The sequence below is a fragment of the Carassius auratus genome, unplaced genomic scaffold (assembly GCF_003368295.1).
Source record: "Carassius auratus strain Wakin unplaced genomic scaffold, ASM336829v1 scaf_tig00025095, whole genome shotgun sequence".
Classification (NCBI taxonomy): Eukaryota; Metazoa; Chordata; class Actinopteri; order Cypriniformes; family Cyprinidae; genus Carassius; species Carassius auratus.
In genome coordinates, this window is record NW_020525397.1 from 18,489 (window position 1) to 46,482 (window position 27,994).

Sequence of the window (27,994 nt, forward strand, 5' to 3'; positions counted from 1 at the left end):
CAACCTTTAGCTAAGATTAATACTGTGCCATTTCCTCAGTACCTCCACAGATTGAGGGGGATTCTACGACTCTCAGCTTTGGCAGAAGAGAAGAGAAAGTGAGAATTAATGGGACATTGACTTTGTCATGCCTGGCCAAAGGCTTTCCAGAGCCTGTCACACAATGGTTTAAAGATGGACAGGTCTGTATATCCGTTTTATGTCTCTCAGGTTCTTCCATAGTTATGTCTAGACATTGCTTTTTATGCAGTTGTTAATGAATAAACAAGAAGATAATATTGAGTCACTTACATTTTAAACACAGTTAATGTGTATTTTTATTCCTCCAGTTCCTTGGCTCTTTGAATCATCTTTTGAGGAGGAATGAATGAAACACTAATATTCAAACCCTCTCTATTCACTCTGTTCCACAGCTGTTAAATGGGAATACACACACCGGTCTGAGAGTGAACAGTCACATGCTCCTCATCGAGAATGCCATGTTGTCTCACGAGGGCCAGTACACATGTGTGGTTACCAATTCTGCTGGAGAGGACAAGAGAGACTTCCACCTGATTATACAGGGTCAGTGCAGATTCTACACACATTAACTTCAGTTGATGTGTGTAGATATTAAAGATTGTTTCTTGAACTACCTCCTCAGTTCCTCCGATCTTTCACCGGGTAATAAATGGTGCTGCTGGTTTCTCACTGGGGGAGAGGGAAGATGAAGAGGATCCTGACGGCACTGAAGGGATGGTTGAACGACGCGAGGTGGTACTGGGACACTCCATCAGTCTGTCCTGCGAGAGCAATGCTATTCCTCCTCCTCGACTCAGCTGGTACAGACAAGGCAGGCAGCTTTCCAGCTCAGATGGAGTTGTGTTACCTGGTGAGTGGTGTGAAATGTGCTTTTGATTCTCTTTAGTTATAGTAGTTCAAAACAAACAATGCCATCAGTTTTGAATTTAAAGATAAAACACTGGCATATGCAGTACAGTACATATACAGTACATTTCTTTTTTGTGTGTGTTTCTCTTCAGGAGGGAACGTCCTGCAGATCCCACGGATTCAGCTTGAGGATGCTGGGAAATACACCTGCCAGGCTGTGAATGAAGCTGGAGAGGATAAAATGCACTATGACCTGGAGGTGTTGGGTAAGGAAGTACATCCAACAAGCAGATCTCTATGGCATTCAAATTAATATACTTTACTTAATAATGAGCATGACTAATCTGTATAAACATGACTCATTTTACATTGTTTACGCAGTTCCTCCTTTGCTTGATGGCCAGACTGATGAGTTCATGCAGGACGTGGATGCTGTGGTCAACTCGACTATATCACTGCGCTGTGATGTCACAGGAAACCCCACTCCATCTGTATCTTGGCTGAAGGATGGTCTGCCCCTCTACAGCGGCCCTCACCATCAGATATTAGAGGATGGGAAACTGTTGGAGGTGATGGTCATGAGCTCAGAAACAAGAGTTTTGACCCATTTCTCTCCTAATTAAACATACTATCTTTGATTTGTAGGTTAGCATTGATTTATATTACTAGGCTGATAGAAAGATTTTGATAATCTGAGAGAAAGAATGAAGTGCCTTGCCTTATATAACTCCTCTGTGTGTCTCTGTAGATACTGAATGTGCAAGTGTCAGATGCAGCCAGTTATCAGTGTGTGGCAGAGAATAAGGCTGGAGCTGTCGAGAGACTTTACAGCTTGTCTGTTCAAGGTACGAGCAGTCAACCAGGGTCCAACAATCATGGAAAACCAGGAAACATCAGGGAATTGTGTTTTTCAAAATGATTAAAAACTCCCTCAAAAACGGAAATTTCACTAATGATGTATAGTTATGTTCTCCTCTAAAATATTTCATAGTCTGAACTATGGTAATATGGGGGAAAAGAACATGCTCTTTCAAGCCATAGTAGTGTTTAATGTCAAATCATTTTTGAGTCTGTTCTTATTTCCAATGAAGAAGTGTTTTTTAAGCAGTGATTCACCATATTTGAATGATTTCTGAAGGATCATGTGACACTTATGACTGGAGTAATGATGCTAAAAATTCAGCTTTGCCATCACAAGAATAAACGACTTTTTAATATCTCTTACACTAATAAAAAAGTTATTTTAAATTATAATATTTTTAAATTATATTATTGTTTTAAAGTTGTCAAATAATTGACATAGGAGCATAACTAATTTGCTATTTGTCTAATACACTGTTAATACAGTATGTATTTTTCTTAGTTCCACCAAGGATTGTGGGTCGCCGAGAGGAGGATATGAGTGTGGTGGAGGGTCACATGATCTCTCTGCTGTGTGATGTGCAGGCATACCCACCTGCTGACATCATCTGGACCAAAGATGGGCAGGTGCTGGAGTTCAGCACTGGCATCCACATACTGCCAGGTGATTTGCCGTCTAAATATAACTCTCTGTATGTATCACTAATGCTTTGTGAAGCATGTATGCATGTACAGTATGTAATGTGCCATCACCTTGTTCAAAGGTGGTCAGATGCTGCAGCTTCCCAGGGCTGGACAGCAAGATGCTGGCCAGTATGTCTGTACAGCCACAAACTCAGCCGGACAAGACCAGAAGAGCATTCTCCTTACCGTCTACGGTTAGAAGACTATGGGAGTTTTTGTTAATTAATTGCTTCAGTTGATTAATATAGCAGATTAATTTTGTATTTTTTTATGATTTCTAGCCCTGCCTTCACTGGTGCCACGTCTTGAATCCGAGTCAGAGGTCATGACACCTCAGGTCGGGTCATCACTAATTCTGCGTTGTGAAGCCAACGGCACCCCTGAACCAGAGGTCACATGGTATCGTAATGGACTTCAGCTGGCTGCTGGAAATGGTTTGAGGATAGAGCGGCAGCAACTTGAGATAGTTGGGGTGCAGGTAAGAAAGATGTTCTATGGGAGGTTTGCAAATGCTCCCACATGTAGATAATTTGAAATGCATATGTTACATACTACTGTTCAGTTTGGGGGTCATAATTCTTTTAAAGAAAATAGTAATTAGCAAGAAAGCATTAAATTTATAAAAAAGTGACTGTAATGACCACCAAATCTGCACATTAGAATGTTTTCTGATGGAATATGTGACACTGATGAGTAATGGCTGCTGAAAATGCAGCTGTGCTTTACAGAAATTAATTAAATGAAAATGAAAAAAAAAGGTTCATTTTGTAATAATATTTGTACAATATTTTTTGATTTAATAAATGCCGCCTGGGGAGGCATAACAAAAATAAACCGACCTCAGACTTTTGAACATTAGTTGTAAATGTATAAATAAGCAGTGTATTTCTGTTGGCATTGTTTACATGGTTTCTGACTTTCCCTAGGTGGCTGATGGCGGGGTGTACACCTGTAAAGTGTCCAACATTGCAGGTCAAGTAGATCGCACCTTTAGAGTAACAGTCCATGGTGAGTCCTAAAAACAGAGCGCAACTGAAACATTTACGCTTTTTAACATTTACAGGTGCAGTAAGCGATTTTGCTATCTTTCACTTTTAGTGCCTCCCGTGATGGAGGGCCCTCTTCATGAGACCCTGACTCAAAACATGGGGTCACACATCACCCTCATCTGTGAGGCCTCTGGCATACCTGTACCCAACATTGCTTGGCTAAAAGATGGCTCTCCTATCGGTCAGTTAAATGCTGCATACCCTCAGAGTTTTTTTTTTTGTGTGTGTGTGTGTTTGTCTGTGTTTTTTACTCATGTTTTTGCATTTTATTGTTTGTTCTTTTGTGTAGAGACCAGTTTGCAGTGGAACTGGTCAGCGAGAGGAAACCGACTGGAGTTAGGCCCTCTGCAGATCTCTCATGCTGGCACTTACACATGCATCGCTAAAAACAGTGAAGGCCAGACGCAGAAAGACTACTCACTTACTATATTTGGTAAAACTGCACGTAGCTCTAATCTCAACTACTCTCAGTCTTGTTTCTTGATTCAAACTTTGTGGAATTCACAAATTATTAACTCTAAAATAACCAAATGTATTTGGCTCCATCAGCGTCACCCACAATTCTAGATTCTGGCCACCCATCAGAAGTCAGTGCACCTGCTGGGGAGGAACTGACTCTTGAATGTCGGGTGATGGGTACACCTACTCCCAAAGTGAGCTGGCTGAAGAACGGAAAGACTCTTGAGAATGGAAATACAGAGCATATTGAGTAAGACTCTTGCACTGATTCAGTAATGTCTTTTTTACTACTACTATTACTACGACTACTAAATGTTTAATATAGTAATGTAATGTAATATAACATCATTAATATAATAGCACTTGTTTATTTTAGAACACACTGAAAATGTAAAAAACAATAATAATAATTAATCAGAGAGATTGTTCATGAAAAATAATTAAATTGTCCAATTCCTACACCTTTCAGTCTATTTGTTTTGCTTATAATAGTATTTGTAATTAATTTTACTAAAAAGTATTAAACTGTATAAAAAAAATCACTAGTAGGACTTTTTGACCATACTGCATAATAAAGGCATATTTTATTTTTCTGCTTGGCGAAGAAAAGCTTGTTTATAGTTGCACGTTAACATATATACTGGTGTGTTACAGTATCTCTCCTGATGGGAGCACTCTAACACTTCTGAATATAAAGCCAGAAGACTCAGGAACATACACCTGCCTGGCTGTCAGCTCTGCTGGCCAAGAGAGCAAGATCTATACCTTGTTTGTACTAGGTGAGAGCAGCTTTCTTTCTATACTGTTTTAGCAAACATGATACAAATCTGTTAAATAATTGCCATGCTTTTTGCATCACAGTTCCTCCCTCCATGAGTGGGGAGACCAGCGTCCCCCGTGAGGTGCACACCACTCAGCACAGTGTGGTCACACTGGAGTGCAAAGCCACTGGGACTCCTCAACCTCAAATCAGCTGGCTGAGGGACGGTCATCCTTTACTCCTGTCACCCCGTCTCCGTCTGCTTTCTGCAGATACTGTTCTTAGGTCAGTGTTGAATGCACAACAGATTACAATTTCTAATATTATAGATATAATATAATATAGATTTGATTGACGGTGTCCTGTGTCCTTGTGTCTGAACAGGATTGCATCGGTACAGCTGTCTGATTCTGGCATCTACACGTGTGTGGCTCGTAGCAGAGCTGGATCAGCTGAACTCAACTTTGACCTCCGTGTGCAAGGTACAGCAGAACTTTTTAATTGATGAATTTCTGTAAACCAGAATCAGTTAACAAATAATATATGAAAATAGAAACAACAAACCTGCAGGTTTTAACCATCGCTGTTTCTCCCCCTCATCAGCCCCCCCTGCGGTTGAGCGTACAGAGCCGACTGAGCAGGTGGCCGTGGTCCAGGGCTCTTCGGTAACATTGACCTGTGAAGCCCGCGGTGTGCCTCCTCCAACTCTATCATGGCTAAAGGATGGCCAACCACTTTCACTGCACCGTAATCTTCTGCTGGATGGACAGGAAACCCGCTTCCTGCTCTCTGATGTGGGTCCCAGTGATGGAGGCCTCTACAGCTGTGTGGCAAGCAACCAGGCAGGAAGCAGTACCAAGACTTTCAACCTGACCGTGCTAGGTATTTGCAATCGAAAGCAATGTAAACATGAGAAGTTTGTAAAATTTGAAAATGTTTTTTTTTTTTTTTTTTTGATGCTCAAATGAGTTTCTGAGCATCTTTTGTGCACATTTGCATTGGCTCGCCAATATTTTGTAATGGAAATCCATGCTTTTATGAGAGAATGTAAAGTTTGTTTGGGACACACAATGCTTTTGCATGAAAATGCAAATGTTTTGCAGGAGAACTCTTGAGTTTCTCAGGTAAGAGCAATACCTTTGCCAGAGTATGTCAGTTTAAAATGCAATACTTCCCCATTTCATATTGTATTTACTCTAAGGGACATATGAATGCATAGTATCTGATGTTAGTATTAAATCTGATGACGTATTTTTCCACATAAGAGCCCCCCAAGATCTCTGGCTCTTCATCCCCTGACGAGCAGCTGGTTGCAGTGGACAGTGTGCTGGAGCTGGAGTGTATCGCGACGGGTCTTCCCCCTCCAACCCTCAGCTGGCTGAAAGATGGGCGTCCACTACAGGACAGCATGGCAGTAATAGAGAGAGATGGGCAGCTTCTCAGAATCAACAAAGTTCAGGTGCTTATTCAAATGAAGCTTTTTGGCTTGTTTGAAATATATACCTAGACTCGCATTTGTTTGTGGTTTTGTGGTTATACCAGTATGTTTTGAAACAGGTGGAGGACGCAGGTCTGTATACCTGTATTGCTAGTAGCCCAGCAGGAGAGGATGGTAGAAACCATTGGGTTCGCATTCAGCGTGAGTATATGTGGGACAGTAAAGACTTTTCTAATGTTACAGACGATTTCTATTACAAATAAATGCAGTTGTTTTGAACTTTCTATTAATCATGATGAATGAAATTTCCACAAAAATAACAAGCAGCACAGCTGTTTTCAACATTGATAATAATAAGAAATGTTTCTTGAGCACCAAATTGACCCATTTATGAAGAATTAGATTACAGTAGATATGCTAAAATGTAGCTTTGCCATCACAGGAATAAATTACATTTTAAAATGTATAGTAAAATAGACAACTCTGGAAAAAAATGTCATATGTCATCATGGACCATAAAACCAGTCCCAAGTCGCTAGGGTATATTTGTAGCAACAGCCAAAAAAATAAATAAAAAAATAATAATAATTCCTTGTATGGGTCAAAATTATAGATTTTTCTTTTATGCCAAAAATCATTAGGATATTAAGTAAAGATCATGTTCCATGAATATATTTTGTAAATTTCCTACCCTAAATATATCAAAACTTATTTTTTGATTATTAATATACATTGCTAAGAATTAATTTGGACACATTTAGAGGTGATTTTCTCAGTATTTAGATTTTTTGCACCCTCAGATTCCAGATATTCAAATAGTTGTATCTCGACCTAATATAGTCCGATCTTAATAAAACATACATCAATGGAAAGCGTATTTATTCAGCTTTCAGGGGATGTACACATCTCAATTTAAAAAAAAAAAATATTGACACTTAAGACTGGTTTTGTGTTCCAGGGTCAAATATAAAGACCACAGTCATAACAGGTGAATCATTTGTCTGATCACTTTCAGTTCCACCCACTCTTCTCGGCTCTAATGACATCAGAACTGTATCAGTTCCAGCTAAAGGTCACTTGACACTGGAATGTCAGGCCGACAGTGACCCTCCACCAGAGATTGAGTGGTACAAGGATGATGTCAAACTACAGGCGAGTTGTTCAGGGTACTTTCTGGATGTATTTGTAACTTTCCATTCACATATCACAATCACATTATTCTGCCTTTCTGTCTCTCTCTCAGTTGGGAGGTCGAATTCAGTCCATTGCTGGTGGACAGTATTTGGAAATTCAAGATGTCCGGACCCAAGATAGTGGACAGTACAGCTGTGTGGTCACCAACATTGCTGGCAGCACCAGTCTGTTCTTCACTGTAGAGATTCTCTGTAAGTTTGTGTCACTCACTCTCGTGTTGTTTTAAACTTGTGTTACTTTCTTGCATGGAACTCCATATACACATAAGCATATACATTGCTGTTCAAAAGTTTGGGGTTGGTAAGTTTTTTGAAAGAAGCATCTCTCATACTCACCAAGAGTACATTTATTTGACAAAAAATCCAGCAAAATAAGAAAATATTGTTAAATATTACCATTTCAAATAGCAGTTTTCCATTTGAATATATTTTAAAATATCATTTATTGTTGTGGTGGAAAATCTGAATTGTCATTACTTCCAGTCTTCAGTCACATAATCATTAGGACATTATTCTAATTTGATGATTTTGATGCTCAAGAAACATTTCTAATTATTATGAATTCAAAAAAAAAAAACATTTTGCTACTTAATATTTGTATAGAAACTAAATTACAGGATTCTTTGAATAGGACATTTTTATAAAACAGAAATCTTTTGCTGTCACTTTTGATTAGTTTAATAGATCGAAAATAGAACAAAAGATTTGATAGAAAAAAAGGTAACACTTTATTTTAAGGTGTAATTTTTACACATTACATGTACTTACTATTATAATAACAATGAGTTATGCATAATTAAGCCAAATCCTAACCCTAACCATATAGTAAGAAGTAAATTAATATTACTCAATACTTAAATGTATAACTACACTGTAATAAGGGCACCTTAAATTAAAATGTAAGAAAAAAAAAAGTATACAAATTCATATTGACCTACGAATGTTTGAACTTTTATGACAGGTTTATGATAATGACAGATTACATTTCAAGATCCTATGCTTTCACTGTATGGGAAAGAGTCCTGCAGAGCAAAACATCTCTTTGTTTATGTTCCACAAAAGAAAGTCATTCCCACAAGTTTCATTTTTGGGGGGAGTGGTCATTTAACGCTAAACATGTTGTTGTTCATTCTCAATTAGTCAGTCTTCGGTTCGAAGGAAATAAACGGCTTATTGATTCTGTTCACTTAGTGCCGCCAGTCATCAGAGTGGGCAGTCCATTGATCATAGCACATGTCGATCAGGATGCAGTGTTGCCATGTGAGGTGGAGGGAGGGCCCTCCTCATCTGTCCTGTGGAGGAAAGATGGCGGTCCAGTCCCATTTCACCATGGCAGGTAAGTTTGAACCTCAAACAATCAAATAAACAGCCATTTTAATCCTGTACTGAATGTATAACTAAATTCAATCTCTGTCTGCTTAAAGATTCACCTTGCTATCAGAAGGCTCTTTGCGCATTGCGTCAGTGCAGCTGTCCGACACTGGGCGTTACTACTGCAGTGTATCAAATCAGGCAGGATCAGACCATCGCGGCATGGACCTTAAAGTCTATGGTACTGCAGAACACTTACACTTTCTATAGGTTGCACAGGTTGACATTTCACCAACCCCCCCCCCCCCCAAAAGAGTTCAGACTAGTTGTAAGGCATTTTTTTTCTTTCCTATCCTCTTTTATCCTTTCAGTTGGGCCCTCGATCAGCCCTGGCCCCTTTAATGTGACGGTGGTCACAGGTCAGAGAGCAGTCTTGAGTTGTGAGAGCACTGGCATACCTGCTCCTCAGGTGAGCTGGAAAAGGAACGGCTCACCCCTCAATGTGGATCTCCAGTCTGGCGCTTACAGGTTTGAAGAGATATTTAAAATGCCAAAAGATTATAATCATTTAATATGTAATCTATACTGGTGTAATTTGTAAGAATATTTTACGATTAGTATTTTTACTTAATCTTATTATTTTTTGTTTTGAAGGTTAATGTCTTCTGGATCTCTGATCATTACCTCGCCGTCTGTTGAGGATGAGGGCTACTTTGAGTGCACAGTGACCAATGAGGTTGGAGAAGAGCGAAGGGTCATAGAGGTCATTCTGCAAGGTACTGTGTGACAGATTTGTGTATAATAGGAAATATAAAATACATATTCACACTCCTATACTATAGTCCAGAAACTGTTTGGAGGCTTCTGCCATATTTACAAATGTATTTTAATTTATAAAATATAAAAAAGCTGCATTTATTATAATGAAAGGTAAAGTGTCCAAATGTTTTTTGGGGTAACTGTAGCATATTGTGAACTCATACTATGTGTGCATATTCATTATTATCTTTTTTTTTTTTTTCTCAGTTCCTCCTGTAATTAAAGATGATGTCAGCAGTGTTACAGCTGTTAAAATGTCCCCTGTCGTGTTGCCATGTCATGCCACGGGCCGTCCAGAGCCTGTCATCAGCTGGAACAAGAACTGGATGCAGCTGGGCGCTCGAGGGGGCAGTTACCGTGTGCTGCCCACAGGTGAATCTAAGACAAATTTCCACCATAAGCTACACACTTCAGATATTACTGATATTCCTGAACCTATGCTGTGGTAGATGATTTCACTGTAGTTGTTTCATTGCGTTGTAGGTGCACTGGAGATCTTGGCTGCAACACCTAGTCATGCTGGCAAATATACCTGCTCTGCCCGCAATTCTGTTGGAGTGGCTTACAAACACGTTACACTTACTGTACAGGGTAAGATGTAATAGTGGTGTTATATTGCTTGAAATAATCTTATGAATACTAAGCACATTTAGTATCTGCAATAAATAAAGTACATGGTTTGGTTTGGGTTCTTAGAGCCTCCAGAGATCAGACCCATGGCAGAAGAAGTCCAGGTGGTGTTACATCACTCAGTGGTTCTACCCTGTGAAGTACAAGGATTCCCAAGACCCACCATTACATGGCAGAGAGAAGGTGTTCCTGTGGCGACAGGTTGGTTTGGTTGGTTCGGTTATTGAAATTGGATTTGTTACCAGTTTAAATGATAAAAAAGGAAATATTAATATTATAGATAATGTGTGACACAAGTGCTTATATTAGACTTTCTGATAAAAGATCTAGTATACAGTATATACTGTGGCTGTGAATATGTTTAGGTCATAGATTGACCGTACTCCCCAATGGAGCTTTGAAGTTTTCACGGGTCACTCTTGGAGATGCCGGAACATACCAGTGTTTAGCACAGAATGAAGCAGGAACCACTATGGGAAGAACCAACCTCATTTTACAAGGTACGCCATGTTTATATAAGGAAGTCAGCCTATACAGTATCTCAAACTAAAGGTTCAGTTGCATAATTATCTCACTGTTTCGGTGACAGTTCCTCCGGTGTTGTCTGTGCCTCGTCTGGAGTACACAGCAGTTCTTGGCCAGCCGGTCAGTCTGGAGTGTACTGCGGATGGTCAGCCAAAGCCAGAAGTGACGTGGCACAGGGAGCGTAGGCCTGTGGTGGAGGGCACACACCTGAGACTGTTCTCTAACGGCACACTTCACATCACTGCCACTCAACGCAGCGATGCAGGAATCTACACCTGCTCTGCCCGAAACAATGTTGGTAGAGCCAGCCATGACATCAGAGTAATTCTGCAAAGTGAGTTCCATTAATATCAAGAGAAGCATTGTTTAAAGGGTTCATCAGATGCCTATTTTCCACAAGTATAATATGATTCTTTAGGATCTTAATGAAAAGTCTATAACATACTTCTCAATGGTAGTGTAAAACAACACTCTTTCAACCTGTCAAAAACAGCTCTGTTTACAGCAAGCCATTTTACATTTCTCTTTTAGTTGCTAATGAGCTCTGCTCACCCCGCCCCTCTCTTCCATGGGGTGATGTGCAGTTCACTCATTTCGCTGCGTTCACCGTAAAACTTGCTAACTAGAACATTATTAGGAAAGGCAATTTGCAAAACTCATAAAAATAAAAATAAAACTTCTCGAGGTGAAGCTCAAGAATGATTCGCACGAACATAGATGCATTTAGGTAGATCAGGGGGCGCATTCCCTTCAGAAACAAAAGTAATCCACTGCGTCTTCAGTGGCTCAGATGTCAGGAGTAAATGACAACTGCTATGTTCATTATCACATCCAACAACTAAACTCCTCGATTGCTTATGAGCCATTGTTGTCTACTAGTCCTGCTGCGGTGTCGAATCAATGGCAGACTGTTGACAGCCCAATCAGGGTGGGTCTAAGTTAAAAATCCAGCATCAGTCAACTATTGTGGGAGAGGCCTTGTCCTGTGTGATGTCACACTGGCAAGAAAATCTGTAAAGGCTTGATTTGAGAAAGAGGATTAAATTTATCGAGATAAAAAAAAAAAAAAAAAAAACACTGGGTGGATTTTTAGCATTTTTGGGTGGTTGTGTACACACACTGTCAAGACACATTTCAGTTCAAACAACATGTAAAAGTGAATTTTGCATCCGATGACCTCTTTGCAGTATTTCTCACAGAAAGTGTCCTGGAATGTAGTTTTAAGACTTTTTTTTTTTTTTTTTTTTTGGTGAGAATGTAGTTTCCTGTGTCCTTGTGCCTACAGCTGAATCACAGCCATGCATGCCAGTATACAGATATATGACACTGCAATTAGCATAACATTACATTTATCAAACTGTGGTCTTGCACATTTTAAACCTATTATTAATGACTATTAATGAAATGCATTAATATACATTGTATTCATAAAGATCATCAAATGCCTCTACTCTTAGCCCCACCACAGATTTCTGTTGGTCAGTCAGAGATGTCCGTCATCCAGGGATTTCAAGCGCTTCTGCCATGTACAGCACAGGGTCTTCCAGAGCCCAGGGTGAGTTGGGAGAAACAGGGAGTCCTTGTGCCAACTCTCCCGGGCAAATTCACTCTGCTGAGGTCAGGAGAACTGATTATTGAAAGGGCTGAGGTCAGTAATATGCATTTCATTGGATATAAATGAGCAGAACGCCCATTTAAAATTACCTTCATATTAAGTCATGATGTTACTTTATGTATTTTTGCAGTCTGGTGATGCGGGTCTGTTCACATGTGTAGCCACCAACACTGCTGGAACAGCTCGAAGGGACATTCGCCTGTCTGTCAACATGAGACCTGCTTTTAAAGAGTTACCTGGTGACGTGACGTTGAATAAAGGGCAAAGTCTCACCCTATCCTGCCATGCTCAGGGTACTCCACCTCCCACCATAACCTGGACTGCCAACAACAGGCCCTATACAGGTATGGGAGGAGTTTATCGTCTTTTCTTCATCTTTTTTTCCAGCATAAAAATAATTACCTTGTTTTTGCCCACAGGTGCAAGTGTTGATGGATCTGGCAGAAGTTCAGTGATTATTGACAATGTCACTGTAAGTGATGGTGGCACCTACGTCTGCACTGCAGAGAACACTGTAGGATCCATAAGGGCTCTTTCGTTTGTGCGTGTCAGAGGTATGCATTTATTCTTTTTTTTATTTTATTTTTTTATTCAACAATTGTATTCAGTTGTTTTCAGAACAATTAGTTTTATTTTAATTCATCTATTAATTATTCATTTTAATTATTTTTATTTGAATTATTTAGTTGCTTATTTTAATCCACAGACAGCCCTAGTTTATGTAAAAAAATAAAATATGACCAAAAAACTTATTGGCTTACATATTGGGTTCTTTAAAGTCAAAAAGGCTGAAAACTCTGTTCTAGATGGTGTCTTGTGATTAAAAATGAAACTTTCCTAATTTATAGAGTTAAGTTAAGCATACACTCTGTCTTTACAGAACCTCCCATGCTGAGAGGGGAAGCCAAGACCACTCAGAATGTAGTTAAGGGTAAAGCTGCCATGCTGGACTGCGCTGTCACTGGGGATCCTGTACCTTCCTTGCGGTGGTACAAAGATGGCCAGCCGATACTTGGCTCTCTGCGGTTTCATCCCCTCCGCAATGGCTCTCTGGCTCTGTATAGTGCCACGGTAACCTTATTTGTGTGAAAATGATTGAGTAGGATTTTAAAGCCTTTTCAAGATATCAAAGGCTATTTGACCAGCCTACCACTGCACATTCTATTTAAACAAATGTGTGAGAGGTAAATCTGTGTGTTTTCCAGATTGGAGATTCAGGAGAGTACAGATGTGTTGCTGAAAGTGAGGCAGGCGCTGTGGAGAGAACAATATCTCTGAAAGTACAAGGTAAATTATTTTATTAGAGCCATGTTCATCTGTATATTTTAGATTCCCATTAAAAGTAATTTCACATTATGAACTGTTATTGCAGTTCCAGGGGGCTACTCAGACTGGGAGGAGTGGGGCCCGTGCAGTACTACCTGTGGGCAAGGCATCCAGGAGCGAATCAGATTCTGTAACAACCCACCTCCAGCCAATGGTGGGCCATCGTGCGTGGGTCCAAATGTGGATTCCAGGAAATGTCAGGCCTCTTTGTGTCCAGGTGCATCTGTGTTTATTGAAAGAAACCATGTAGTTTTAAATCCTAATTAGAGATGTATTTTTTACATCTCTTACCTTACTTCCTGAAATACTTACATTAACATTTACATTTAATCATTTAGCAGATGCTTTTATCCAAAGCGACTTACAAATGAGAACAATAGAAGCAGTCAGGTCAACAAGAGAACAAAAACAGTATACAAGTGCCATGACAAGTCTCAGTTAGTCTAGTATAGAATGCATAGCCAGGTTTTTTTTTTTTTTGAAATGAATGAAAAGACAAGAAAAGGAAAAGTGCTAGTATTAGTTGGTTAAGTGCAGGTGAAAAGATGAGTCTTTAGATGTTTCTTGAAAATGAGTGTAAACTCAGCTGTACGAATTGAGATTGGGAGGTCATTCCACCAGCTGGGCACAGTCCAGGAAAAGGTCCGTGAGAGTGATTTTGAACTACTTTGGGATGGCACAACAAGGCATCGTTCACTTGCAGAGCGCAAACTTCTGGAGGGCACATAAGATTTAACCAGTGAGTTTAGGTATGTTGGTGCCGTGCCAGTGGTCATCTTGTAGGCAAGCATCAGTACCTTGAATTTGATGCGAGCGGCTACTGGACTGCAGGACCGGGTCGTTGTAGCAATGTGGTCTGTGAAGCTTAACTGATGATCCATGACAACTCCTAGGTTTCTGGCTGTCCTCGTATGAGTAATGGTTGATGAACCCAGCTGTATAGAGAAGTTGTGATGAAGCAATGGGTTAGCTGGAATCACCAGGAGTTCTGTCTTCATAAGGTTAAGCTGAAGGTGATGGTCATTCATCCAGCTAGAAATGTCACTGAGACAGGCTGAATGCTAGCAGCTACCATCGGGTCATCTGGCTGGAATAAAAGTAGAGTTGGGTGTCATCAGCATAGCAGTGATAAGAAAAGCCATGCTTCTGAATGACAGATCCTAATGACGTCATGTAGATGGAGAAGAGAAGTGGTCCAAGTACTGAGCCTTGAGGAACCCCAGTAGCAAGGTGTTGTGGCTTTGAACATCACCCCTCCAAGACACACTGAAAGATCTGTCAGAGAGGTAGGACTTAAACCACAGTAGTGCGGTACCAGAGATGCCCATCTTTCTGAGGGTGGACAGGAGAATCTGGTGATTAACAGGGTCAAAAGCAGCAGACAGGTCCAGTAAGATGAGTACGGAGGATTTTGAAGCTGCTCTTGCTAGTCGCAGGGCTTCAGTAACCGAGAGCAGGGCAGTCTCAGTTGAGTGGCCACTTTTGAAGCCAGATTGGTTGCTGTCCAGGAGGTTGTTCTGCACAAGGAACATAGAAAGCTGGTTGAACACAGCTCGCTCAAGTGTCTTTGCAATGAATGGAAGAAGGGATATCGGTCTGTAGTTTTCAAGAAGCGCTGGATTTAGAGATGGTTTCCCTGAGCAGTGGGCTTACCCGAGCCTGCTTGAATGCTGAGGGAAATTTTCCAGAGTGAAGAGAGGAGTTGATAATATGAGTAAGCGAAGGTATGACTGAAGAAGAGATCGCTTGAAGGAGGTGAGTGGGGATTGGATCAATGGACAAGTAGTAGGATGATTGGACAGGAGAAGTTTGGAAACGTCCATCTCTGAGAGTGGGGAGAAGAAGGAGAAAGAGTGTGCGTCGGTCATTGTGAAGTTGTCCTCAGTCTGCGGTGTGGAGAATTGGTCACTGATGGTTCTTGTCTTATTTGTGAAGAAAACTGCCAAGTCGTCCGCTGTAAGAGTTGATGGAGGAGGTGGTGGCGGAGGATTAAAAAGAGAAGAGAAAGTCTTGAAGAGTGTCCGAGCATCACAACAGCTGTTAATTCTGTTGTGGTAGTATGATGTTTTAGCCGTGAATACATTTGCAGAGAAGGAAGACTGATACACACTGAGGTCGGTAGAGTTTCTTGATTTCTGCCATTTCCTCTCTGCAGAGAGTTTAGAGCGATGTTCACAGAGAACGGCGGACAGCCAGGGGGCAGATGGGGTGGTGCGTGCTGGTCTAGACAACAATGGGCAAAAGTTCAAGTTCAAGTTCAAGTTCATTTATTTATATAGCACATTTAAACAGCCACACTAGACAGACCAAAGTGCTTTACAGAACAAGCATATAAAAATAAAAGCAGCAAAACACACTTAAGCACATAGAGAACAACTAAGCTAAGATTTATTATAAAATCAAGAAGCAAATGTAAAATAATAAGAACAGTCTAAGATAAGTAATCAGTATGCTAACGAGAATAGATAAGTTTTGACCAGAGACTTAAAAACAGAGAGGTTGGGAGCAGTTCTGATCTCTAGAGGCATGGTGTTCCACAGACAAGGCCCTGCCACCGCAAAAGCACGCTCCCCTCTACGCTTAAGTCTGACACGAGGGACTACCAGCAGTGCCTGGTCGTGGGATCTGAGACTTCTGGACGGAATGTACGGATGAATAAGTTCAGAGAGATAAACTGGTGCTAGGTTGTGTAAAGATTTGAAGACAAAGAGAATAATTTTGAAATCTATTCTCTGCCGGACTGGTAACCAATGTAAAGATCTGAGGATGGGAGAGATATGGTCATATTTGCGACAATTATGGATGAGTCTGGCCGCCGCATTTTGGACTAACTGAAGACGGGAGATTTGAGAATCTGATATACCGCAATAAAGTGAGTTGCAATAGTCCAGTCGACACGTGATGAAAGCATGAACCGCCATTTCCAGAGTTATTGGAGTGAGAAATTCTTTGATTTTAGATAGTAAGCGAAGTTGGTAGAAACCAGAACTGACTACAGATGAGATGTGTTTATCAAACTTTAAAGACTGGTCAACAAGAACACCTAAGTTCCGCACTTGTGTAGATTTAAAGGGAAATAGACCTCCCAAGTCTGGGCATGTGCACTGGGACCTTTCACTCGGGCTGAAAACAATGACCTCAGTCTTATCATCATTAAGGGATAGGAAATTTTGAGCTAGCCATGCCTTCACCTCCTCTAAGCATAGATGAAGAGAGTTTAGTGCTGCAGGATTATTGCGCTTGATTGGAATGTAAATTTGGGTGTTGTCTGCATAAAAGTGAAAAGATACACAGTGTTTCCTAAAAATTGTGCCCAGCGGTAGCATGTAAAGAGAAAATAGAGAGGGAGCCAAAATAGAGCCCTGTGGAATACCACATCTCAGGGTTGCCATGGAGCTGGAAAAGTTTCCCATTTTTACTAAAAACTTTCTGTCAGTAAGGTAGGACTGGAACCATGACAGGACAGAACCTTTTATGCCCACCCACGTCTCTAGTCTAGCTAACAGAGTGGGGTGGTCAACGGTGTCAAAAGCCGCCGACAGATATAGGAGAACTAGAACCACAGTGTCTCCACAGTCAGTGGAGAGATAAATGTCATTTAGCACTCGCAGGAGAGCGGACTCAGTGCTGTGGGCAGTCCTAAACCCAGATTGAAAGAGCTCATATATACAGTTATTTGACAAAAAGTGTTGGAACTGATTCAACACGATTTTCTCTAATAACTTGGAAATGAAAGGTAGGACAGAGATGGGCCGGTAATTTTTTTAAAACAGAAGGATCCAGTGAAGGCTTCTTGAGCAAAGGAGTGACCGTAGCCACTTTAAGATTGGCCGGAACAGATCCAGTGCTTAGACACTTGTTAATAAGCGATAGCATACCTGGACCACCGTGTTGGTGATTAATTTTAAAAATCTCGGGTGAATGATGTAATTTGGGCAGAATGAAGGTTTGAGCTTAGCGCTCACATCCTTCAGTGTCTGGAGGTTAATGGGAACAAAAGCCTCCCAAACACAGGAGGTACGCGGCATAATAGGGGGGAGAGTTAATTTAGGGCAGATACTGGTCCTTAATGTAGTGATTTTGTTAATAAAAAATCTCTGGAAGTCTTCACATAGAGCATCTGAGGCAACAGATAATTTAGCAGATGGGTTTAAAACAGAATGAATGACAGAAAACAAGACCTTAGGGTTAGAGTGATTGGATTCAATTAAGTTTGAGAAGTATGAGGCTTTAGCTGATTTAGAAGTGTTCTGGTAAGCTGTAAGTGAGTCTTTGAACTGGAGTATAAAATCCTTAGTGAAGAGTGGAGGGTGGTATATCACCCCTATACAGATGGGACCATTCCAATCTAGGTGGAGAAGCTGAGTTTCAAAGCTGGGGAAGGCCCTTGCAGGGACCAGCCGGCAGCGTGAGAGAGAGTTATTTAAAATGGTTAAAATCCCACCCCCGCGTCCATTAGGACGAGGAGAGTTAAAAAATGTACAGTTTGCTGGAACCAGTTCTGATAAGGGAGTTAAATCACCGACCTTTATCCATGATTCTGTGATGAACATAAAATCCAAGTTGTGTGATGAGTAGAAGTCGTTTAATAAAAAGGTCTTATTCACCACGGAGCGGGCGTTTATTAGCGCCAACTTAGGTGGAGGAATAGACACGTGAGTTGACAGCGCTTTTCTCAATGAGCGCAGATTTCCGTGATTTACTCCGTTCCGCCGGGCACGTCGGCCAACACTGCGGAGATCAACCTGAGTGGCAAGACTCAGATGTAGAGGGAAAACAGGACGAAGACATCGGTAAACCACGTCCCGCGGGTGCCATGCTACAGATCTGCGTCCAAACGAAATGTCAGCTTGTAAATAAGCTTTCAGTTTCGTCATGTAACCTCCGCGGCAACCTCGTTTCCTCCTTCGCTTTCTCAAAACGGTGTTTAGCGGCCACCGGCAGATATCGTGCAGGAAGATAGTTTGGGGAGGCTCGTACGGTTTGTGAAGTGGGCATTCCACGTCCACGGTGTGAAAGTTCGCGTATGAATCCCCAACGGAGATGCGGATGTCCAGGAGAGCTTGACGGGCGTACACCAGCCGCGTACAACAGGTAAACGACACATCAGACAGAAAGAGAAGAAAACACGAGAGCTGCAGACAGCATGCCAAACACACAGGCGCCATCTTCAATCCAATCCAACAGATTGGACATCAAAAGTTATCCAAGCAAGATGTTAAAGTGGAGCAAAGAGTGTCCGTAGCGCTGCTCGTGTCCAGAGCTGAAAACTGAGAGAGTGCAGGAAGCGAGGATGAAACCACAGAAGATAGGCGAGATTGAGAGAGTGAGCCTAGGTTCCATTGAAAGGTGACCTGCGTTGGAGTGTGAGGCGCTTCAGGAGTAAGTGCTAGGGTAGCAGTAATGAGGAAGTGGTCTGAGGTGTGCAGTGGAGCAACTGAAGAGTTGTCCACAGAGCAACAGTGCGTGTAGATAAGGTCCAGTTGGTTGCCTGATTTGTGAGTCGCTGTAGTAGACACTAGCTTGAGATCAAATGAGGTGAGCAGAGTTTTGAAGTCAGCAGCCTGAGGTTTATCTAGGTGGATGTTGAAGTCACCAGGCAGTACCAGAGGAGTACAATCTTCAGGAAAGTTTGATAGCAGCACATCCAACTCCTCCAAGAAGTTTCCCAATTGACCTGGGGGATGATAAATGACCACAAAGTGGATTTTAACAGGGTTGGGTTACAGTAATGGCATGTGATTCAAATGAACCATTACCTGTAGGTGATGGCTGAAGATCAAATTTCCATTCTTTTGATATAAGGAGACCTGTACCTGCACCCCTCCCAGTGGTACGAGGAGTGTGGGAACAAGTGAAATTAGTGGAGAGGGCTGCAGGGGTGGCAGTATCTTTAGGTTTGATCCAAGTCTCAGTCAGTGCCATGAGGTTGAGACCGGAATGAGTAGCAATAGAAGAAATGAAGTCTGCTTTGTTAACTGCAGACTGGCAGTTCCAGAGACCAACTGGAATAGAGAGCGTAGTAGTAGAGGTCAAAGGGACAGGCCGTAGGTTTGTCAGACAGGCCTTCCTGCGATGTACGTAGCGTGCTCTTCGAGTGGTAGTAGTGATAGTAGAGATCTGAAAGCACATTGTGACTACAAGTGTAATAAATATTTGAGAACAAGCTATACAAAAAGTAAAGAAAGGGGCAAAAAGCAATACTCAAGTGCTCTGTCGGTGTCCTTGCTCGGTCGTGCAGGTCGATTGTCTTTACACTCGTCTGACTTCACACGAGGAGGGCTTACACGAGGCCTGCCGCGACCACTGACGTGGTGAAACCTACTGCTTTTGTATTTGCCTGATTACCTGTGATTGAAGTCAGCTGCCCACACCTCACTATTTAGCAGATCAAAACTGGGCAGTCCCGCGATTACGTATTTACCAGGGTAACACACAATTAAACCAAAAACTTTCCTAGCAATGACAATCACACAGTATTCTAATGAGAAAACGAGACAAAACACTCACAAGCTGCTGTCCTTCTCTGTTGCTCGATTGTTTCTTCTGACAAGTGCTTTCAAAACAGCAAATTAAGTACTTTCACTGGCTTTGACCATGCCTCACTATTTAGCAGATCGAAACTGGGCAGTCCCGCGATAGGCAAATGCAAAACCAAGCGCCACTTTCAGCACGTATTTACCAGGGTAAGACACACAATTTAAACCAAAAACTTTCCTAGCAATGACGATCACACAGTAGTCTAATGAGAAAACGAAACAAAACACTCACAAGCTGCTGTCCTTCTCCTTCATATATATATAGGGCCACCTCATACCGTGCTGTTTGTCTACTTCTCTAGAAATTCACAATGGATGTAGAGATACAAAGTCACCTGTTCCAAATGACAATCTACTTTAAAAGAAACTGTTGAAAACCCACCTATTTAAAATTACTTTTCATGACTACGCTGAATTTAGCATTTTTATTTTTTTATTTACATTGTTGAAGTGTAACATAATGAAATGTATTATTATTATTATTTACATCAGGGCAGCAACATCAGCAATTAGATGTTGAATCTCAAATGAAACTATCAGAATTCTCGACCACTGGTCATCACAAGTATAACTCGCCTACGTATTCAAACAAACTTGAAGACCTCAATCAATCCCGTGTTTAACTCAGCCCTTCCTAACTTAGGGAGTCCTAATTGTCTGGCCTAAATATACAATCATCCCATTCCATCTACCTCTTCGTCCTCTTTCTACTTCTCCCCAACATCCTGTTAAATTACCTATTCCATAGCTTGTTTGTTGCGTGGTCCTAGTTCTTGAAAGGGAGTTGACTTGTTAACTTAGGTTCGGGAGTAGGGCCACGCCCCATAAACCTTCATGTATAAACCTTCCCCAAACCTTCTGTGGTGAGTGGGGCGGGGATGAGAGCCGTGGGAACGGAGTGAGGCCAGTGGAGTGATTGGAAATGAGCAACACCTGCCGGTCTTGAGTCCCACGGAGGAGATGGAAGGATACAAAAGAGGAGCGATGACAGTGAATGACGAGAGAGGGCCTGGATTTTGTTTGTGTTTGGTTATTGTTTGTGTTCGTGGCAGTCATCCATGAGGTGCTGCCATGCTGTTTTGTCTTTAGTTTGTAATCAAAGTTTCATTTTGATTGTCCGCCGGTTCCTGGCTCCTTCTTCCCACGAAAGAACGTTGTTACATTGGTGGGTCCCTCCTTCCTCCTGGGTTTCGGCACCAATGTAACAATGTTCTTTAATGGGAAGAAGGAGGCAGGAATCGCTCCATTCCCACGGCTCTTGGCCCCGCTCCACTCGCCACACCTTCATGTATCGGGCCACCTCATGCCGTACTGTTTGTCTCCTTCTCTCGAACCCACCCTTTCCCTCCCTTTCACACCCATTTAGCACATATTTCTCTTTCTTTCAAGTTTTATCGGGGGGGCCTAATCATATAAATATACAATCAAGACGATACCCCTCACCCTGAGTCTCTTTGGGCCATCGCTTCTAGATGCCCTGATCAACCGGACCATCAGTGTTGGGAATGTTACTTTAAAAAAGTAATTAGTTATAGTTACTCCCTACTTGTTCCAAAAAGTAACTGAGTTAGTAACTGAATTACTCTATAATAAAAGTCGTTACTAGGGAAAGTAACTATTTGCGTTACTGTAAAAAAAAAAAAAAAAAAAAAGTTGCTACATGTCAGAGAATTTGTACTTTTTTTTTTTTTTTTGCAGTTTTCACAAGTAGGTTGAAATGAGTAGAACAGACAGGTACATAACTTTCAATATTTATTGCATGTCAACAGACAGCAAGAGTTTTATCCTGCCCTTCAAGTATTATCTTTGTAAGAAAAGTGTTTTTGGCCACTAGCTTTGTAGATGCGTGTCACACATTACATGTACACATTACATGCACGTTCTTGCCTTTGATCACAATGAATTTGAAGTAGTGCTTATATCTTCACTTTGAAAATGCCAACTTGCTCCTGACTCGCCATCTCTTCTGCGAATCTCTGTGTGTGTAGCTGTTGTGTGTGTGTTTGGCGCCGCTGGCATGTGTGTAAAAACACTGGCTCTGATTGGCTACCATGAAACACATGACTCTGCCTTAGCCAATCACAACCACATATCTCGTCATTAACCATTAACCCACCTGCTCACTCGCTGTGTGAGCCAGGGGTCGGTTCGGATTGCATAGTTTATTAAATCAATGCATAGTAACGCACCGCATATAATGTTCAGTAACGTTAACGGCGTTGTAACGACGGGAAAAGTAATTAGTTAGATTACAGTGTTACTGAAAAAATAACGTCGTTACCTAACTACCTAACTAGTTCTTTTAAACGCCGTTATTCCAAACTCTGCGGACCATCAACCCATTCTATCTACCCCTTCATCCTCTTTCCACTCTTCCACAACATCTAAATTAACTATTCCATAGCTTGTATGTGGCGTGGTCCTAGCTTGTGAAGAGATAATGTGGTTTATGATACTATTGTTGCCAAAATCAAACAATATTCAAAAGCACTCATTGTAGCATGTGTCATTACTCCTAGTACCTTTAGCAGACCAAAAAACTCACCATTTTAGTGTAAAATGTACCTCACACTGTCTGTAATGTTATAGACTAAAATAACCCTTACAACCTGTCTTCTCTTTTGTGTAGGCGAGTCTCCACGGCGTGCACGGGGCAGTCTGATAGGCATGATTAATGAGAAGGAGTTTGGAGTGGCCCATCTGGAAGCCAATATCACAGAGAATGAAGCGGATGGCACCAGCACGCTGGAAGCCCATGTAGAAAACATTCCTCCAAGTGTTGGTGAGTGTATTTACATGATTGTATGCACAGTGTGGTTTAACCATGTGCCAGAGTATGTACCGTATTTTCCGGACTATAAGTCACACTTTTTTTCATAGTTTGGCTGGTCCTGCGACTTATAGTCAGGTGCAACTTATTTATCAAAATTAGTTTGACATGAACCAAGAGAAATGAACTAAGAGACATGAACTAAAAGAAAACATTACAGCCGCGAGAGGGCACTCTATACTGCTCAGTGCTCCTGTAGTATACACTGAGCAGCATAGAGTGCCCTCTCGCGGCTGTAGATGGTAATGTTTTCTCTTGGTTCTTGGTTCTAAATAAATACGACTTATAGACGGTTTCATCGGGCACACGCGCCTGGACCTAAGTTAACTTCTGGTCTGTGTTGTGTATATCGGTCTGGCTGCAGTGCCTTCTACAAATGCAGTTAAAGGCAAGGTGATGAGTAGACTGAAGTTGAGCTCAGGTGGTTGTGCTGTGGGATGTGTTTCCCATACATTTATTTATTTTTGGAGACTCGCCACAATTTTAAAACTGATCTTTTTTCAAAAAGGCTTCATTGAATAAACATGAGTAACGTTACGTACTGCATGTTTAATAATAATAATTCCTTACATTTATATGTTTAAATATCAAAACGAGGCACAGGTGTTTTTATATCGCTGTATTTCTGAAGGAAGACTTGCATGTTATATGCCTGAGAGCAGCGTATGAGCGTACCAGCTCTGCTTCATTACAGCTGTTACTGGGGAAACCTCTATTTCTCACGCTTTATGTCAATGCTTTAAATCATCTCCTGTTGGCAAATAATGAATTAGCATTTTCATTAAGTCCGCCTGATCCACGCAGCAAACATTTTGTTTGTTATCAAAAAATATCTACTCTAGAGGGACTTGGCTGTTGTTATTGATTCTATTTGGAAGTCTTCCGGAAGTTAAGTTAGGTCCACAAAAGCGCTCATGCGCAGTAACGTTTGTTTATATTGTTGCCGTTGAAACCGTCTATAGTCCATTGCGACTTTTATATGTTTTTTTTTCTCATCATGGCGTATTTTTGGACTGATGCGACTTATATTCAGGTGTGACTTATAGTCCGAAAAATACGGTAACCCCAATTCCAGAAAAGTTGGGACATTTTATAAAATACAATAAAATCAAGAATATTTGATTTGTTCATTCTCTGTACTTTTGTCAATTAAATAAAAGTTAAAAAGAAAATATTTCCATAAGTTCTCACTGACCAACATAAATGTATTTTATTCATGTGAACAAATTTTGATTTTGATGGCTGCAACACACTCCAAAAGAGTCTGGACAGATTAAACTGTTTTGAAACAGTTCACATTAAGCAGGTGAATTGGTAATTGATCAAGTTATCATGTTTGGGTATAAATGGAGCATCTCAGAAATAGAACCAACGCCTATTTTTCACGCAACGCGCGTGTGTTGGAAGCGTCTCCAGGAAAAATATAATAGGAAAATATGTTTATATGTCATTTTGTACACAAATACATATTAATTCATAACATTTTGATATTTGAAAGTCTGTAGGTTGACATAAATTCAGATATAAATGTAATTTTAAAAATAAATAAATAATTATCGATTTTCAAATATTGCACCTGTCAAACATAGTCTATTTTGCCATCAATACTGTTGACGGTGTCCTTTATCAGTAGGCGTAGGTGTGCAAAAAAAAAAGTTGATATTGTTGTCATGAAGACAAGATCTGGTCTGTCGGCGGCCTCCCTCTATTGTCACCTACAGTAGCAGCAGCGCGCCAGCGCCGCATCAGGTACGCTTCTGGTGTGTAAAGACACAGAAAACGTGAGGCAGCCGGCACGCTTCTGGCACGCAGCAGAGACGCTACGCAGCCAGTGTGTCACCGGCCTTAGTCGCGAAAGAGCAAGAAGTGAGAAGAATGAGTCTGGAGCCCTACTGTGCACCAGGACAAACGGCATGGGTGACTGCCACATGTGCGAAGGTACTATTCACATGGAGGAATAAACTGGGATAGTACAGAGAAATATACTGCCATTAAGATGATGTCTTTCATGGGAAGTCCATTGTTATTAGATCAAGACTCTTTATATGCTACAACAGCATGGTTTTGTCGACTCACAGAGTGAATGTGCTGGACTGGCCTACCTGCAAACCTTATATGTCTCCAATTGAAAATGTATGACCAGTCATGAAAAGGAGAATCAGACAATGACAATCACAAACTGCTGACCATCTATTTATTTTGCTCATTGACAAAACGTCCCAACTTTTCTGGAATTGGTGTTGTACTTAAGCAAGCAGTCATGCTCAAAGCTATGTTGACTTAAAGCTGACAAGAACAGGAGAAATGGGTTCATTTCAGTACCAGACAACACATTTAAACTGCCAATGTTCTTTCTCTGACAATGAGACCTTGCTGTTTTATTTTTTATTTTTTTTATTTGAAACTTTCCTGCATTACAGGTCCTTTGTTGCGAGTTCTTGTGTCAGTATTTTCCCCAATTTACTGGACAACTGTACATCAATCACCGGAAACCCAAAATGGCTTCTCTCTCAATCAAGGGCAGTTCAGACAGGAATCTCAGCTGGAGTTTGACACAGGTTACAGATTTCCATACATGCCAGTTAAAAGAGCTTAATTAACATATCTGTTGTTGTATATAAGACAAAAACATAATCTGTTGATAAAAGGACTTCATTTTGGATTCTATCAACTTAATGTGTCTTCTGCTTTGGAATGACAGGAGAGGTCTTAAAGCTGACTCATGTGGCCAGAGGTCTGGATGCAGAAGGGGCTCTGCTTGTGGACATTGTGATCAACGGCTTTGTTCCTCCTATGCTGTTGACTTCTAATCTCAATCTGCAGGTTGGTCTTTCAAACTCATGGATGTAAGTCTATCTAACTTGCATTTATGGACACAACTTTTAAAAAAGGTCTTTACTGATCTGAATCTATTTTAAGTGCGGGGGAAGGGGGCTGCTGGTGGTGTTAATGGTTGTGTAAGATCAGGTGTGGGGTTTGAGACCAGTATAGTAAAACTCATTCAGGTCTTCAGGTGATTGTTGATTTGCCTCAGTGCTGGGGGATGTTGCCTTCCAGTGATGTCTTTCAGACCTTTCCATATTGATGCAAGTTTCAGTATCGTTACTCCAACCTTCAGTGTCACATGATCTTTCTGAAATCATTCTAATATGCTGATATGGTAGTCAAGAAACAATTCTTAATATTATCAGTGTTGAAAACAGTTGTGCTGCTTAATATTTTTAATGAAACCAATAATAAAAATATTTTGTAACAATTTAATGCCACAATTGATACATTTAATGTAATACAAATGTATTAATAGAAAAGTAGTTAATTAAAATTTACCAAATAGGTAGGTATAGTTTGAAATACTCTTAAAGTGATAGATCATACCAAAATGAATTCTTCAAAAGTATTTGATTTTCTTTCTATCTGTTCATTAGGAGTTTGACGAGTCATATGTGCAGACAGGCTCCGGGCAGCTTTACTCCTGGTCCTCACAGAATCACATGTGGGACGGGGCTCCTCTAACCCTAAGATGCAATCATTCTGTGGTTTATGAAGGGCCGGAGAACCGTCAGGGGCCCCTGCTGCAGCTCCTCAGACTGACCGGAATTAGAAGCACCTACAGCTTTTTCACTCTCAGCCTGGAGTTCAAGATGACTGCCAGTTTACTCATACCAGGTCAGGCCATGGGATGTTTTATTCAGTTAGTTGATAATGTGTAAAAAGACGCATCTTCACATATACACAAGAATTTTATATATATATATATATATATATATATATATATATATATATATATATATATATATATATATATATATATATATATATATATATATATATATATATATATATATATATATATATATATATATATATATATATATATATATATATATAATATTTCAATTTAAAAATACATAATCAATGATTTGTTTGTGTGCAGAGGGTGATGGAGAGACATGTCCAAAAGGTTTTGTATTGGACACAGCATCTTACTGTGCCGGTATGTACTTTTAAACTGTTTTAAAATGTATATGCAACTGCATATTAGCTATGAAAGCCCACATTCTTTTACCAATTTTAAAACAAAATTTATTGTAGAATGTGATTGGAATATTTTGTTGTCGTCTTTGTCTTTTAGATGAGGACGAATGTGCTGTTGACTCTCCCTGCTCACACTCATGTAATAATATCATGGGTGGTTTCTCCTGCGCATGTCCTTCTGGATTCACCATCTCTACCGAGTCTAACACCTGCCAAGGTCAGATCTATATTAATCAGACGTTCTGCATTTTTTTATTTTTTTATTATCTATATTAAAAATTTTTTGGTTTAATACAAATTCACTTTTCAAATCAAAAATTCAAGATACAGTATTCAAGTTCAAAAGTTCAAATGTTCCTAGATGACATTACCACATTCGCCTGGAAGGCAGTGAAAAGTTAATCTCTGTTTTCTTGGAAACAGAACAGTTGCTTACTGTGATTTCTATTGTGATTCAGATATTGATGAGTGCACACAAGGTTCCCACTTGTGTCACCCCAACCAGCAGTGTGTGAACACTGTTGGGACATATCGCTGTCAAGCCAAGTGTGGCCTGGGCTTCAAACCCAGTTTAGTTGGCACCAGCTGTGAAGGTTAGTTTAAAATATGGTGGTCAATGGATAATGGATGGAGCATTATTAAATTATTAGCATTATTAAATCCCAAGTCAACAACAATTTGAAAAGTCATTGAGATTTCCCCAATGAAACTAGACTGAATTATTCTAGATACAGAAACTATCCAGAATGTAGAGGAGTTAAATGACCAATCTCTTCCTTCAGATGTGGATGAGTGTCAAGAATCAGCAGTCTCTCCATGCCAGCAGCAGTGTTTCAATACTCTAGGCTCCTACCGTTGCACCTGCCATCCAGGATACCAGCTAGTGGGACATCGCTGCCTGGGTCAGTGTAATTTTGTAAAACAATACTGACTTTCACAGGTCCATTGGTGTTGGTTAGTGGAGTTTTTGAATAGCATATATCATGGGATTTACACTTTAAAGACTCTAAGACTTCCATTGGACCAGTTAGGAATGCATAGAAATGCGTT

General features: G+C 40.6%; 1 protein-coding gene across 1 annotated transcript in view; it reads left to right on the top strand.

Annotated features, from left to right (window-relative positions):
* Positions 1-27,994, top strand: part of LOC113078284 (hemicentin-1-like) — a gene marked incomplete at its 5' end in the record, with an annotated part of 50,676 nt that overhangs the window by 17,315 nt on the left and 5,367 nt on the right. Inside the window, 44 exon segments of the mRNA XM_026250610.1 lie at positions 40-182; positions 414-564; positions 644-871; positions 1,023-1,136; positions 1,252-1,439; positions 1,619-1,715; positions 2,234-2,395; positions 2,496-2,609; positions 2,697-2,893; positions 3,342-3,423; positions 3,514-3,645; positions 3,754-3,897; positions 4,014-4,173; positions 4,578-4,702; positions 4,785-4,968; positions 5,068-5,165; positions 5,287-5,565; positions 5,949-6,142; positions 6,241-6,322; positions 7,137-7,273; positions 7,365-7,506; positions 8,506-8,650; positions 8,739-8,866; positions 8,997-9,153; positions 9,280-9,401; positions 9,652-9,816; positions 9,928-10,035; positions 10,141-10,275; positions 10,440-10,574; positions 10,664-10,933; positions 12,057-12,247; positions 12,345-12,558; positions 12,634-12,768; positions 13,095-13,285; positions 13,420-13,501; positions 13,587-13,757; positions 22,709-22,861; positions 25,330-25,467; positions 25,611-25,732; positions 26,335-26,575; positions 26,844-26,903; positions 27,042-27,161; positions 27,403-27,537; positions 27,727-27,846. Of these exon segments, the coding sequence (XP_026106395.1) occupies positions 40-182; positions 414-564; positions 644-871; positions 1,023-1,136; positions 1,252-1,439; positions 1,619-1,715; positions 2,234-2,395; positions 2,496-2,609; positions 2,697-2,893; positions 3,342-3,423; positions 3,514-3,645; positions 3,754-3,897; positions 4,014-4,173; positions 4,578-4,702; positions 4,785-4,968; positions 5,068-5,165; positions 5,287-5,565; positions 5,949-6,142; positions 6,241-6,322; positions 7,137-7,273; positions 7,365-7,506; positions 8,506-8,650; positions 8,739-8,866; positions 8,997-9,153; positions 9,280-9,401; positions 9,652-9,816; positions 9,928-10,035; positions 10,141-10,275; positions 10,440-10,574; positions 10,664-10,933; positions 12,057-12,247; positions 12,345-12,558; positions 12,634-12,768; positions 13,095-13,285; positions 13,420-13,501; positions 13,587-13,757; positions 22,709-22,861; positions 25,330-25,467; positions 25,611-25,732; positions 26,335-26,575; positions 26,844-26,903; positions 27,042-27,161; positions 27,403-27,537; positions 27,727-27,846 (6,591 nt within the window).